Source organism: Sturnus vulgaris, chromosome 20, assembly GCF_052056855.1.
Source record: "Sturnus vulgaris isolate bStuVul1 chromosome 20, bStuVul1.hap1, whole genome shotgun sequence".
NCBI classification, from domain to species: Eukaryota; Metazoa; Chordata; class Aves; order Passeriformes; family Sturnidae; genus Sturnus; species Sturnus vulgaris.
The window spans coordinates 3,145,625-3,161,924 of NC_142262.1; the positions used below are offsets into that span (position 1 = coordinate 3,145,625).

Sequence of the window (16,300 nt, forward strand, 5' to 3'; positions counted from 1 at the left end):
CATTTTTTCCCACTGGAAGCTGCTCAGTCTCTCCAGCAGCTCTGCTATTTGTTCCCAAGGTTAGACATCAGCCCCGGGTATCCAGCTCAACAGCACACACAGCACTAATCTCTCTGGTGGAGTGTCTTTCACACTGATACATCATGCAGATGATTGCTGAGACCTTTGCCTTGCATTTCCCAAATCCAGCCATCAGCAGGGCTTGGCAGTTCCACCCCTTTCTCCCAACCTTTCGATTCCCCCTTGTCATCTGCCTTGTTTCTGTCCCGCATCACTGATTGTGCATGATCAATCTCTAGAGGCTTTGCTTCTATGTATAACTCAACAAGCTGGCAGAGAGACCAGGAAGATCATTTGTGTGCTCCAAAACGAATGGAGATCCAACTCAAGGTCACTGCATTCCAAAGACAGACACATTACAAGCATTCCTTTCAACTAAGATGATTTATGGACTGTTATTTCCCTATTGCTTCTTCAGTATTCAACTGTTTTTCTGAATGCCATCATCTTATGATGAATCTCCATGGAATGAAGAGATGTGGAATCACTACAAGATCGCAGGAGTGTCCAAATATCCTGCATATTCCTAATCAATTCACTTGCAAGGTCCTTTATCACTACTTTCCAGTGTAAACCTCATGCTTTTTGCATTAAAACACCCCAACTTGGCAATGTATGAGTGAGCCAAAGGAAAGTTTGTAAAGAAAGTTCAGCTCTAGATGTCAAGTTAGAGACATTCCCTGCTATTGGAGCAGATAATAACTCATTTAATGCAGAGAGGCAATTATTTAGTGCCTTGCAAGCTTCTGCTGCACCAAGAGATCTCACCATCACCAATAATCAGAACTATCAGTTATCAATTCTCTAGTAGTGATTGCATCAATAATATGAACCATCACCTTATTAATAAAATATCAATAGTATGAACCATTAATAATATGAATTTTTTTTTTTTACTGACCAGATCTGGGAGGTTTTTCCATCAGAGAAGAAGACATCAGGTGCACCCTGTGTGTGTTACCCCAAACATCACCAAGGATTTCCCAGATCCTCATTCTGGAGAGTTTCTTAAATTTTAGACTGCTATATGCCAGCTGCAAACCTTGCCTGGTGTGAAATGAAAATGCTTCAGAAAATGGGGGGGGAAATGGCAGTTTAAGAGGGTTTAAAAATAGAAATCAAGAATAGGAAGGCAACAGCTGGAGGTTGTGCATGTGTGAAAGTTGAAATGGCAGAAGATACAGGGGATTAAGCATACACTGCACTGGGTGTGTTTCAGTAGTTCAGGAAGCACCCCAGAGGTGACCATGACAGTGACTCCAATTATAAACTCAGTAGAGACTTTGAAGAGACATCAATGTCCACTTCCTTGAATTCCACCCCCAGGAAATGCCAAGCCATGGGACAGGATCTGTAGATGTGCTGTGATCCTAAAAGGTGAAGCCATCGAGCCCTGGTTGATCACCATGTTAATGAGGGAGAACTGATGACTTACCCAAGGAAGGGAAACCATATGGACAAAAACCAAACTGCTCCTTGAGGGAAACTTGATTCCAACTGCGCAGATGCAGGAAAAAGGCATCGTTTGACATTGTGCAAATAAACACGATTTGTCATTTTACAGCACATGAACTTCACCAGGCAAAAGGAGGGTCTGTTCTCAGAACTGCACCCGGTACAGTTTGGCACTCCAGCCCTCTCACAGACTGGCAGCAGCCTCCCTGCATGAGCAGTCTTTGTACCACTGCATCTATGTCAGGGTCAAGAATCCTGGGGGGGAAGAACAGATTTTGGTCCAATCCTGGCTACGTTCAGGCCAGCCCCGTTCATTTCCCGCACTGAGGCGTTGGAGCCCTGATGGTCACTGTGGGGCCATTCACAGTTGTGAAAAACAAGTCAGTCTCTGACATATTGTGCCAAAAGCACTGCCAGTTACTAAAGTACCTCTTTAAATTAAGGTGTTTGGAGCCAGAATGTAAGTAAGAGCTGGAACCTCATCAGAGGATGACTCTCAGTTCAGAGCTCTGATGGATGAAGGCTCTCACCCAAGAAGCCAACTCCAGCTCCTCAAGTGCTAGACTAATTTTAGCTAAGGTAGAAAAGCCAACTACAGAACTCTAATGGAGGTTTCTATCCAAGCTCCAAATTCCCTTTAAAAGGACAAGGAGGATTATATCAGCCACCCAGAAACAGCCTCAGCAAAGTGGCAGCAGAGCAAAATATGGAAGTGAGTGGTGAGACAAACTTCTGGGCTGCCGGGATAAAGGACTGTGGCAGGAGATGCAGGACGAGACGAGGTGTGAAGGCAGAACACAGCGAGTGTGGGCCGTGCTGGTGGAGAGAAAAGCAGACACAGAGAAGTGAGTTAACAACCCCACGACAAACTAGAAATGTTGACAGTTTCTTGAGACTGAGCCAGGCATGAGAACGCTCACCGTGGCAGGGCTGATTTCTCTCTGACTTGAAAATATTCCTCAAAAGGCATCACCAGTGTTGCCCCAAAACAAACCACGGCATACCCAGACTGAGGGATTGCCCCTATTTCCCTGCACAGCTATTTATAAAATGCAAACTGAACATTAGGGCTGGAAGTTTGTCAGTTTTCTCTCTAGAAAACACAGAGTCATTCCCTCAATAAGCTCTGTGAAAAGGATCAACAAAAGAGACAAAAACAGAACCACCTGAAACAAGCCCCACTTAGCAATCCAAGCAGCAGCGTGAGAGGATGTGGCTGATAAGGAGAAAATTGCAAATTGCAGTAGGAAGACCCATCAGCAGGGCTTGTGGAATTACACAGCACGCTCCATTATCTGCTGCTTGGCCAAGGAAAGGCAGCTGGGGAGGGATAGGAGCACTGCTGAATAACCTCAGTCTTGAATTCTGTGGCCAAAATGCTGGTTTATGTGACAAACATTTGAAGAAACTGGAAACTGAGTAGCCCAAACCAACAGGAAACACAACTGTCCCCTCCTCTGCCGCTGCCCTGCATTTCCCTGGTACCATTGGTATTCACTGTGGTAGCACAAGGACACTTGGTACTTTTGGCAGCAGTTTTGTAATGACTGAAGAGAATTCAAAGGACAGCAGCCAGACACTGTGATGTGTTTTATTAGCTCCCAGATGTGCAGGTGAGGAGAATCTTTGGGAAATGAGTTTTGCTGCCACGAGTTTTCTAACATCACTCAAGGTCTCAAAATCTTATAACAGAACAAAAGGGTGTCATAGAATTCGAAAGGCATCTTTGGCAAAGCATCTTTTCTGAATCTGTTCATTTCTTAGACAGAAATACAAATGCACAACATCTCTGATGATATTTGCCCAGCTGAAAGCAGGAGGTCAGCTGCTGAGGCTGTGTGTTTTCCACATGAATTATAAGTGACTGAGACACTGTAGGCATTTCCTGGGATATCTTCTGGTGTAGGTGATCCAGAATCTGGAGATGCTTTACCAGGCTGTGTAAAATAGAGCTTGGTGCATCCTGGCTTGCAGAACATCAAAATAACAAAGAGTATTTTGCTCAGAAAGTAAAATTTTTCCTGCTAGGATTAGAAGTCACCCCCCAAGAGCAGAGGTGCTCCATCCCTGGAAGTGTTCAAGGCCAGGTTGGACAGGGTTTGGAGCAGCCTGGTTTAGTGGAAGGTGTCCCTGTCTATGACAGGAGGTTGGGACAAGATGAGCTTTAAGATCCCTTCCAACCCAAACCATTCTGCCATTCCATGAACAGAAAATGAACATGAAAAAAAAATCCAGTGGATTTTTTTCCTCCCCTAAGCAAGGTATACCTTCTGCTATGGTGCCAACTTCTTTGGGAAATAGTGAGCATCCCCTGGCATCGGGGGAGATCAGCTAAGGCCATGGGAAGCTCAGGAGTGTTTGAAAAGGGGTGGCTGTGGCATGAAGGTCGAGCTGCCCAAGCAGGAACCTCTCCAGTCGCTATTTGCAGCTCTGGAATTGGCACTCAGACCACTGGAGGTGGCTCCTCAGCCACGCCAAGCATGAGCTCCACTGCGGTCTGAGACCTCTGTACAAAAAAGCAATGCAAGGAGCAGAGCAGCACAGCCTTCCTTCTGTGGGGCTGTGCTGAAAGAAGGGGCTGTGAGCTGCCTCTGCCTCCAACAGAGAGGGCTTTGTCCAGGAGCACCAGGGAGAGGCTGCAAAAGGGAATCAGATCAAGCACTGCCACAGAGCAGGCGAGTTGGGGAAAGCAGATCAGAATATTCTAAGCACTGGGGAGTGGTGGTGTAAGACAGTTCTCACAGAAAGTCTACGACAAATACAGGAGGGAGGATTTACTACACGAAGGTAAGAGAATGGAGTGAGCACATCAAATGACAAGATAAGCCAAGACCTGTTCCTGGAGGAAACATGCTTCTGCCAGACTGGAGGGGAATGGGGAGCACTAAATAAAGGCCAGGCAAGAGATCCCTGCCAGCCCCAGCTCCTCTGCAGTGCGTGGGCAGCAGCAGCTGCTCCAGCGTCTCCTCCAGCTCCTCGGAGCCCTCCCGAGGTGCTGAGCACACCGGGAAGGTGTTCTGCCTTCAAAAGCCTTAAAGAGGAGCAAAATGGAGCAGGCAGCAAATCCCGAGTGGTTGCTCCTCACCTGACACCGAGGGGACTGCCAGGAAGCTCTGAGCAGTGGAAGGTCTGTAGGCAGCAGAGGGGGAGGACTGGAGAAAGGGGAAATTCATGTCACAGCAGAAGATAAGAAAATAAGAGACTTGAGGAGGAGTTTTGCTTTGCCCACCAGACAATTGAAAATAGATCAAAAGAAGAACCCAAAGGGTTTGTTTGAGATGACAGCTCATAAGGAAGAAAGTGGGGCAAATTTCATACATTTGAACGTTTTTAAATAATTTTCTTTCTGCCCGGGAAGTAGATGGGAAGCAAACAAAAGGGAGTAGGCCAGATTCTGATATCACTGGGTGAGACAGATTTGAGCCCACTACAGTGAAATCAGAATCTGGCCTAGAAGTAGGCAGCTCCTCTCCCTGCAAGGAGAAAAAAGTGAGTTCTGAGTTAGGGAATGTAAGATAGAGAAAGAAGGAAAGGACTTCTAAAAGTGTAATAAAAGATTCTGTTTTTCACAGTCTCAAGACTTGTAGAGAAACATGGTTAGGAGAAAGGACTAATTCCTTTTAAAGATTCAGCTGAGCTGAATTTGCTTTGGCCTGACCATGACCCACATGGGCAGCTCAGCTGGTTTATGGCACCAGTGTAGCCCACAGTTACAGGAATAAAATCCTACTCTTTTTATGTCCTGAGTATTTTCTGAACATAGGACCTACCCTGGCAGAAGTATGACAATAACCCCAGGTATGAGCAGTGCTGTTCATCAAATTCATCTACAGGATGAAACAAAAATACTAACTGTCATATGGACAAATTTCCAGGACTGGCAGGACTCCGAGGGTGTCAGACAGAATCTGTCTCAAAAACAGCCTATGCTTTGAAGTTTCCAGCTCTCACAACAGCCAAACTTTTTTCAAAGGCAGACACCCAATAAATGTGTATTTAACCTCCTGAGGCTTCTTCCTCTGCTGGCTCCATCCTCTGTGGTGATGAAGGCGGCTCCCAGCAGCCTTGTGGAGTAGCAAATTCACATGAGGTGTGTTTTGCACATGACCTGCATCAATAGTTCATGATTTCTTTTATAACAAGAGCATTAAACATCTCCAGGCAGAGGCTCATGGGATCTCTGCTCATTCCAGTAACTTAAGGACAGGCTTGTGAAACTCTCAGCAACCAGCAGGAGACAGATAATCAAACTTGGGACTGTTTAACACAGAAAGTTCCAAGCTACAGGAAAATATCTAATGTTGTTCCTTATGGTCTGGTGGGAGAGCTCAGAACTAGAATAACCCCTGTGTTTGACCAACAGCACCACAAAGCAGGTTTTGAAAGCAAAAGGAGGTGCAGCCTCATTTCCTCTTCTCGAGGGTTATTTTGTGGCAAGAGGAATGAGAAGAAAGCAAAGGCAGCCCCTGCCTGTGCTGTGGTGTCAGTCCAGTGAGACGGGGGAGCTGTACTGGTGGAAAATCAAACAAATGAACACAGTGCACAGATACATATTTTTGTGGAGATGAACATTTTTTGGCATGTCTGATCTCCTTTACTCACTATTGCTCAAATCACTCAAAGGCAAAGGGCTTCAGAACCTGTCAGCAGAGAAATCCTCCTAAGGAAAAACACACACAAGTGTTTCTCCTCTCCCCTGGCAGAGTCCAGCACTGAGAGACTTTCACTCACTATAAATAGAGGCTCTCCACTGATGTCCAAGGGAAGTGTAAAGCCATGCCATTAAGGAAACCCAGTCCTGCACGACGTGCTGGGATGGACACTGTGTTCAGGCAACTCCTGTTACAACAGCCCCACTCTGCTTGTCACGCTTTTCTCGTGGTGCTAGCTGTGATGCTGTCTGTCAGTCAGCCCTCTCTGTGCTGATACATTCAGAAAACTTGTCGTTTAAACATTCAGATATTCATGTGTTGCAGTAAATCAGGCTGACAGTCGGCTCTGGAATTGAGGCACAGCATTTAATCACAGAATAGATGCAACAAGCAGAACCATCGGTCCAAATTTCCCATGGTACTTTACTAATTGCCTTATTTTTAATATACAGCCAGCTCCTTCAACTTGTATTCCCTGTTTCCTCAAGCACTTGCTGTCAAATGATCCTGAAAATAATTTCATTCCATGTCTCCAAACCAACCCAGAAGTCCCACATTTGCCAGAAAGCAATCAGCTGCTTGGTGGGGTTTGGGGTTGGATGACTCTGGGTGTGTTTACCTGCCTGCAGGTGACGGCTGAGGCCAAGTGACCACCCCTACAGCTGACATTCACAGCCCTCATCCCACCGGAGCCACTCCTTTGGGAGAATCCCCTGCTCCACACTATTAATAGAGTGCATGTGTGTGCCCCAAGTTCCCACAGCTGCTCGAGAGCTGCAGGAATGTGGAGTTCTGGCAGGGGAGGGTTTGATCCAAGACACAGCAAATGTCTGCTGTCCCATGAGAAAACAAGAAAGGCTTCTCTAGCAGGCCCCAAACCCAGTGATTTCTGCATTAAAGGAGGGCTGGCAGCTGAAAGAGTTAATGGGGCCGTGGCTCTGCAGCAATGATGGAGGAGGAGGGAGCAGCTCGGCCCCTCTCTCCTCGAGTGTCTCCCACTGCTATCGGATATCGCCTCCCCTAAGAGCCTGCTCAGCTCAGGGAGACAAAAATTGCTATTGGCACAGTTCCCCTGCAGCCAGGCCCCTCTGCTGCAGAGCTGCTCCAGTCTGGAGTGGTGGAAACCGATTTTAAATGACAACAGAGCAGTAATGCTATGGGAAGATCTTGTTGTGTAGAGTTTTCAGGATTAGGGCAGGGAGAAAACAAAAGTACAGCCTTGTATTGACAAATGTTGTCAGACATTTGAGGACTCTGTTTTCTAGTGCTGATTTGTGCAAACACTTCCAGGGCATCAGGGAATGTTGTCATTGATAAACACTAAGCACGGGAAATTGCTGTTCTCAAAGCCATGGCTGATGGTATGGACAATAACAGGATCATGTAATGCATGGCCACCAAATTAATAAGCATTTGCATCCTAAGCATTAACCTTCACTTTCAGTCATCAAAAAATAAAAACCAGTGAAGAATCTGCAGTGGTAGAGGCAGGATTATTGGAGGAATATTTGAGGAAAGAGCAAGGAGAAGACAGTATGTCATCAGAATTTGGGATCACTACTTTGATTTGCTGTTGAAACCTCTACGTATTTTGAGATCTCAAACCCCAAAACAAAGCTTAATCTCCACTTAGGCACTACAGTTGCCTCCCTTATCACGTTATCCGAGTACATCACACTCTAATTATAGTTGTCTGAACAACACTTAGTGAGATTGGGAGGTACTAACCTTGCCAGAGAAGCCCTTGAACGCAGAGTAGAACCAAGTCAGAAATGCTTTTTAGTTCCTAAATGCCAGCTAAGTATGCTGCAACAAGTGGAAAAAATTTGTTCTTACACCATCAACAACACTTCAGAAAATTTACCTCTTCATTATCATTAATGCAGATCCTGAAGTCCTGGTTCAAAATTCAGAACAAAGTTATTGTTATTATGAGGGGGAAAAATGAATTCTAATATTTGTATTTCTAAAAGCATCATTAAAAACGTTATTAGTAATCATTCAAAGAAAGGAGTAATACTTACAGCATCTCAGTGGGATTTTATATCGCACTCTCAAGAGGTATCCAGAAGTGTTTCTCAATATTTTAGTATCTGTTAGGCAGTGATTGCAGTTTATTTCTCTCTCTCTAGTGGGTACAGCAGTAGGAGTTAAATATTCCATCTCCCTCTCCCAAGGATTGAAGGGACTGTATCCCCAAACTCAAGCAAGGAAGAAAATCTCTCTCCCACACCCCCTCCTGGAGTGGGAAATGGCTTCGTGTGCCTCAGTGAGTGTGGACCTGCTTCAAGGCAGCTGCTGAGAAGCCTTTGAGAAGGACTTCAAGGAGCTCAGCCCTTGTGCAGATGCTTGCAGAGTGGTCGTTACTGCATTTAATTGAAGCATTTCCTTTTCTGCCACGACTTTTATCCTTTTTGCATTGCTTTACATGCCAGGGCATGGACATGGGTATTCCACCAAATTCCAGCTTTGCTTTGTTCTTATTTTTCATGTACAAATACAACTCAGACTCTGCTGTTGTGCTTTTAGAGCTGACCACTTCTCCAGCAAGTTTTAATTTTTGCCAAATCTGAGTTCCAAAGTCCATCATTATGAAGAAAAGAGGTATTGTTACTTTTCCTAGCAAGCCTTTATTTCAGATGCTTTGTGGATTGAAAGAGGCCTCAATACCCTGTAGATCACCAGAGTTCTTGATAGCAACTTCAAGCCTCACTGAGAGTTTAATAAGCTGCTGCTGAATTACATTGCACTTGTTAAGTTTATAGAAAAAAGTTATCCAGTCTGCTGGTGTTAATAGCTGTCAAACATCACAGACATTAGAGAAGACCCTGAACCAACATCTCTGGTCTGAACTACACCAAAAATACTGGGCAGAATATTTTGGATTCCTAGGCTTTGACACGGGTACAAATTTCACAGTCATTTGCTACTTCTATCATAATTTACCCAGATAAATAATGACCAATTAATAATGACCAATCCCAGTATTCCTAAAAACTGAAAATAAAAAGGAACTCTCAAACTCATCCATATTTTTGGTGGGGTTTTTTTGGAGGGGTGGTTATTCTGTTTTTTACCTCTGCTAGTCTCGCTAGTACTCTTTCATGTGAAAAGCTCTAAATACAAGAGCCAGGAAATGAAGGTCTCATCAGTGCTGTCCTGCTGGTGCATTCCAGCCCTGCAGTGGAAGGAATGGCTTCATGGCCTTTGTCAAAGTTCTGCTGAGGGGCCCATTTCACTCAGCAGTTCAATTATGTTGAGCCATTTCACAGAGCCCAAACCCTTCCATCAGTCCATCAGTGCTGCAACACCAGAGGCTTTGAGAGCGTTTCAGTCTTGCAGACTTCTCGTCTGTTAAGTGAATTTCTGGAGCTGAGGTGTTTGTTTGGGCTGTTGCCATGTCCACACTCTGAACGTGCAGAAGGAGCCTGTGGTGGGGGCACAGAGCTCTCCTGAATTCAGGCATCTCCCTGTCTGCACCCCTCAGTGACCTGTGGTACCTCCACTTTTACATCAGCTCTGGGTAATTACAGCCAATTACCTTAACGTTCATTGGAGAATCATGGAATGGTTTGGGTTCAAAGAGATCTTAAAGCCCACCCAGTTCCACCCACACCTTCCATTGTCCCAGGGTGCCCCCTCCAACCTGACCTCGGACACTTCCAGGAGTGGGGCAGCCACAGCTTCTCTGGGCACAATTCTCACAGGGAGGAATTTCATCCTAATATCCCTCTAACCCTGCCTTCAGCCAGTGTGAGAAGGACACAGAATACAATACCTACAGACAGAGAAGTGTGTACAGACTGAGAGATGGCCCCACCCAAACACCCACAAGCACAGTCATTGGAAAGCTTACTTCCATAGGAAATTAAGATGGGAAAATTATTTAGATTTTTTTCCTTAATAAATGGAGAGGATAAAAATCACATTCTGAGTGTATTTCCTATACATTGCACATATTAATGGAGACACTCAATGAAATGTCCATCTAGTCTCAGAGGCTCTGTAATGCTGGGGGTGATTCAGTTCCGTTGTGTGAACTGCCACGGAAATAAGCACTGAGGTCTTTAAAATCTGATTTTTGCATTGCCTTGCCCGAGAGCCATGAGGAGCAGCAGCCCCTGTGATGGCCAGCACAGGGATGCACACTGGCTCAGCAGCAGCAGCAGACACAGCTGAAGTTCTCTCCCCACCTGGCAGCCAGGACAGGTGTGTCACTCCCAGATGTGACAGGAGCCACTTACATCTTGTTCCCAGCCTTTGAAGTGCTGTGCAGAGAAAGCCTGAGCCGCTGCTGCAATTAGAGCTGATACATCATTTACTGGGAGAATTAAATGCGCTGTAGTAGCAAACCTGCAGTTGACACTCACAGGGTGCAATTTAAATCCTCCGGATTAGTAATTCTTTTGAGATCTTTGTAATCATTGGTAATAGGTAGTGAAATAAATCCACATTTATATCCTACAGACTGCAGCTGTGCTTCTGTTAAAGCAGTATTAACTGATGGGTTTTAAATCCTTCTGCCAGCTCGAGCTGTAAGCACAGAGACTCCTGTGCAGGGATAACTCAGCCTGGGTGATGTGTTCCCGAGCAGGAGAGCGCTGGTTAATGAATAATGAAAGCACCCCGGCACAATCCCAGCTCAGGGCTCACTCCTGCAGGAAGCTCTCTGGGGAGAGGACCCTGTGCAGCTCCCTGTGCCACAGTGACCCAACTGCAGCTCAGACTATGGATAACTGTGACAGGAAAGAGCACAAAATGCTCATGGACAGTTTTACCTACAGGGACAAAGTGCTGAGGTGTCTGGGTGAGCGAGGGGTTTGTCCAGCCAGCTCTGGTGTTGTCCCTCCAGGGATCAGGAGTGCACACTGTGCCCTGACTTTACTGCACAGGCTCCCAGTTAGATAAACAAATATGCCATTAAAAGCTGAGCCAACCTGGAGTGGGACATACAGGCTTAAACTGCAGCAGGAAGAGATTTATGGACTTGTTTTTGCAGCCTAGAGAGTAATTGAAGAGGCCTCAGACAATACAGCTTTTACCAGCTCTGATAAGGGAAGGCTGCACTTCACTGGGATGAGATGGGAAGGGTGATGGGAGCAAGATTGGCACTGGGAGCCCCAGCACGGAGCAGGGACCCAGCCTGACAGCCACTCTGGGAACAAAAAGAAGCTTTGCAAACTCAGTATGCTTGTAAGATAAGCACAGCGCTGATAAAGTGAAGCACTTAGAGATTAAAAAACTCAAGAGAATGATATAAGTGGCTGAAGGAAAGAGCCCAGGAATCCTGGCTGTCCCTTCAGCTCAGTCTGCCCAAAATTCATGACTTTGGAGATGGTTTCTTGACAGGTTAAGAAAAAGCACATTTACCTGATTCTGTTCCTTATGGGCTGTGTTTGCTTTGTTTCCATTTAGGAATCTACAAAGGACATTGTTTCCGGATCAACCACTTCCCTGAGGACAATGACTACGACCACGACAGCTCAGAGTACCTTCTCCGTAAGTGAGCAGTGACACCCAGCACACAGATGTGCCCCCAGAGGCCTCCCTGGGCTTCTCTTCTGCAGAGAGAAACCCCAGTTTTACTCACTGCCAGACTGGTCCAAACTGGGCTGCAAAGCCCAGTGGTGCCACACGCCCATCACCCTTGGAGACCCCCACTTCACAGAGTCATTCAATCATGGAATGGTTTGTGTTGGAAGGGACCTTAAAGACCATCTAGTTCCAACCCTCTTGCCATGCAGTTTCAAGGATTTTTTCCAAGGGTTTCCTTCAGCCAGGAGAATGCTGACAATTTTGCTGTTGATTGTCTAAACATCATATGACAAATTTCCAAGTGAAAACTACAGCTATTGTGCCCAGATTGGAGAGGATATTTTACAGATGGAGTATTTATAGGGTTACAAAACAGGTTTGAGGAGTGGGCTCCAGCCCATTAGGAAGCTTTACCAAATGCTTAAACCCAATCCTCACTCAAGTCCCAGTCTTTGCAGCTGGTGAGCCACCTCCCCCTGCAATGAAATTACTGCACTGTAGGAAGGAAGCTGAAATTTCTGCAGCTATCAGAAAAATCCCAGCATGAAAAGGGCTGTGGCTTCCCTGCCTGGCCACCCAGCCACTGCTGCTCCATGCTGGCATGTAATTCCTCCCAGAAAAGATTTCACCCACCAACCTGGTGCTTGAAATAAGGGCAGTTGTTTCACCCCCTCCACATGGCCATTCTCAGCTGATGGCAAGTCCTGGAACCCAACCATGAGAGCTGCAAAGTTGGAGTTAAAATTCCCCTTCCCCAGAGGACTCCTTGCCTTGTTGTTCCTTCTGAACAAAAGAGCTGAGCAACCAAGCTGAAAGCAGTGCCCTTTACCAGGGAGAGGAACTGCAGCTCACAAGCTGTTGGGAAATCAGGGAGCAGAGGACAACACTGCTGGCAAGGCAGAGAACTCCTCAATTACAATATTAATTACCTGAAACACCACTCAGAGAGCTGCTCTGCCCTTCTGCTCACTTCTGGGCAACAACTTCTAGTTGCTAAGACATGAAGAAGGAAAAAAAATTTCCGAAAAGTTTGCCTCACCAGAAAACCCAGATGTTTTTTCCTCTTTGCTCTTGTCAATTTAGATCAGTCATAGCACCCGGCTGACACAATTTCAGAGCTCAGGCAAAGGCAGAGCATGAGCACAGCTGCATTTATCTTTCATACAATGCCTTGAAACTAATGTTAAATTGATGCAAAGTCAGCTTTAGGAAACAAACATCATTAGTAAAAGGAAAGAGGAATTAAGTAGCATCTTGATAAAAGCACATTATGCCTTCTTTATATAGAGAAAAGTGAGAACTGGGAAAAACAGTCTCCAGCTCCACGTTAAGGTACAAGACTGGTAAATTGTTTGTAAGTGTGCTTGTGACGGGTGTTCCTAAAAGCTGTTTGCAAAAGTGACTAAGTACAGATCTTAAAAACAAGTTAGTCCAACCCTTTATGTCTTCTGCAAAATCAGTCTCCAGTGCCTCCCCTGCAGAGCAGAGCTCACCTCACAGTCTGCACGGAGACAAGGCTCCTTGGCTTTAACTTCCATAGGAGCTGCTGTTTTCCATGCACAGAGTTGATTTAGAGATTACTGAAAGGTAACATGTCTCAATCCAGAGGAGATGAGCTCATAGCTTTATGTAGTCGGGACCAAATCATTGCCTGAGACAGGAGGATATTTACATCCTGTTTCAAAGGGACATGAGAGCTTCTGTCCTGTTTTTGCCCTCTGCAACACCTTTGCTGTCTACTGTCTCCATATCATTTTCCACTATTTCTGGCCATTTCTTGGCACAGTTTCTCAGAGGGATGTGTTGGAACTAATATTTATTTTTCCTGCCTGGCTTAGACAAAGGCACCCACACTGATGTATTTCCTGCTCCTGAAAGAGCAGCATGAGGGGTCTCAGCCTCTTCCACAGTCCCCAATTTAATTCAGGCTTCGCAGAAATCCAAACACTGTAGTGCTAGCAGAATCGAGCCCTGGTTCAAAACCCCATGCAAATCAGAGACAAAAATGACTGTTTTGGGGAGACTGGTCTAGGGAGTGGGCAGAGGCAGGAGTTTGGATTTTGCCCTTTGATGCTCAAGCTGCTTCCTGCAAAACCAAGCGAACGACAGCGCAGTGACAAACTGACACCTGCAGAGGGGCTCGGACGAGACCCTTCCTATTGAACCTTCCCCGTGGCAGCACACGCCCATCTGTGTGTCCAAAAAATCCTCCTCACATGCCTGAGCAGGGCCCCAGCGAGCAGCAGATGTCCCAGTGCCAGCACGGAGAGCCCCGCGGTCCCCGGGCTGCCACCGCATCCCCAGCGGCAAAGGCGCCCGGCTTCGCTCCCTCCTGCTTCCCTCCTCTCCTGCTTCCCTCTCTCCCGCATTCCTTTGGGCACACAAAACCCGAGCTGCTCCCATCCAGCAGCGCACAAAGCACAGAGGACAGATCTCCTCTCCCTTTGCAGAAGGGGGATGTCATCCTCGCTGTGCGCTGGGGATGTCGGGGCTCTGCTGCTCCGAGCAGGGGGACTCTGCTTCAGGGGCATCTCTACTTTCATGCCCTTCCTCCCTGCATGTTAGAGCATCCTCTTTCCACAGCCATTCCCTCGGCTCCTGCCTTTCCGGAGATTAAAAGCCCGAGCCGAGCAGGGATTGCAGCCCCATGGGGAGGAGCAGCACCGCGGCTCCACCGGAGGAGGTGTCACCGCACATAGCGGTGCACAGCAGGCGATGCAAACCGACAGGACGGTAAACAAGGCGGGGAGGAAAGCCAGGGAGAAAGCAAAAACCAGATTGCCTTAATGTATTTTGATGTGCTGTCATTTTATTACCAGTATCAGGAGACATATGTAAATTCTACGTGGTACCTTATGAGCTTCCTTTGAAATATCAGAGCTAAAAGTACACATGGTAAGAAAAAATATACTGTGGAATTTTTCAGGAAGAGAACACTGTGTGTTCTGCTTCTCTTCGCATTAATTACCTACTACAGAAAAATTATCTCTGGAGATTATTAGTACAAATAGAACAACCCACCCCCTATATTTGGTATGTCTGACAAGTTCCTTCCAATGATATCACTGAAGCATTTTGGGAAAGCTCTTTGATTTAACTGAAATCATTATAAACAGAATGACCATAAAGTGCAGGAAACAATATCCAGAAAGGATGGGCCAGAGGAGATCCTGAGCGTTTAGCCAGGGCACAAACAGACAGAGATTTGGGGTGCCTTAAAGTCCAGCAGCAGAGACTGACTTGGAATCTTTTTCTAATAATTGACTGAAAAAAAACTGACCCAAAAACCAAAGTGCTGTTAATTCATACCACACACGTGAGGGTACAGCCAGGACAAGGGAAGAGGCTCTCACGTCTCAACAGGCTTTGACCAGAGACCGTACACCCACTCACATCAGTTGGATTTGGCAGTTCCTGCAAGACGCTGTCTGAATAGCAATGCGCCCGCCTGGACCGGGTTCAGATCCGGCTGGAAAATGCCCCATCTGTGAAGGACACGTGCAGCTTGGGGAGGGATGGACTTTTCTCGCTGCTGCCTATCGATACAGGCATAAGCTTTTCCCAGGCAGGCGCTGTCTTTTGGGGTTTGTGTGTGCGCCCTCCCCGCGATGCGGAGCGGGGGCTGCGGGGCCGTGCGGGGCGCAGGGAGCGATGCTGGTGTGGAACCCCCAGCCCCCAGCTGGGACCTCTGCCACCAGTTACCAGGGGAATCGTCAGGAAGCGATTCACTGAGTCGGGAACGCCACGGCCATCGACAGCAAAATGAGAAAGCAGCAGCTGGAACATCTGCCCGACTCTCCCGGGGAAGCGGGAGCTGCTCTCGCTGTGCGTGTCAGCCAGGAGGATGCACCCGGGGAGACCGCGGCGCTCACGGCACCGCAGCGGCCCAGATGGCGTTTTCTGCTCTCCACTCACCCAGCCCTGGGGTGCCCGTGCCCTCACAGTCTGCTCTGAGGTTTCCATGCCACTGCGACAGCAGCCTGTGACTCTCACCCGCCTTGGGACCCCCCGGCCCGGCACCCCTCGCTCTGCCAGGGCTCCCCTCCGTGCCCTCGCCCTTCCCCGGCTTCGGGGTGATCCCATTTTCCGCAGCAGTATTCAGCACCTTATCTACCCTCCTTCAAAAAATAAATCCTCTCTCTACAGCAATAAAACTCTGTTCCTCACTCTGCCTTTCAGGAACCCCTGCCAGCTTTTACCCCTTTGGTTTTTACAATACAGACATCTCTCTTCTCATGCTTGTTTATTTTTTCTCAGCCCTTTTGTTCCCTCCCTGCCGCTTCCCTGGCGATTGCTGCTCTGTCTTGTTGTGACCCGACTTTGAAAGCCGGCTTGAAGTGGTGTTTTAGTATTTTTGTGGGGGATTTTATACGCTGATGAATGGACTGAAGCATGCAGAATTTTAAATGACTACTTTGCTGTCAGGAAACTAAACACAAACATCTAAGACACACTTGTTAAAATTCCTTCCTTAGAAATCTGAAAGGTTTCCATGTCCTTAATATCCAGCAAAAGAAAAAAGGGGTTATTAGCCATGCTTGCTGGCAAATATGGATGCTGCTGACTTCAAGAGCTGTAATTTGCTCACCTTGTGTGTG

At 46.8% G+C, this 16,300-nt stretch overlaps 1 protein-coding gene across 1 annotated transcript in view; it reads left to right on the forward strand.

Moving 5' to 3' along the window:
* Window positions 1-16,300, forward strand: part of CACNG4 (calcium voltage-gated channel auxiliary subunit gamma 4) — a 43,722-nt gene that overhangs the window by 21,434 nt on the left and 5,988 nt on the right. Inside the window, exon 2 of the mRNA XM_014882718.2 lies at window positions 11,583-11,666. Coding sequence (XP_014738204.1) covers window positions 11,583-11,666 — 84 coding nt within the window. The remainder of the gene's footprint in view (window positions 1-11,582; window positions 11,667-16,300) is intronic.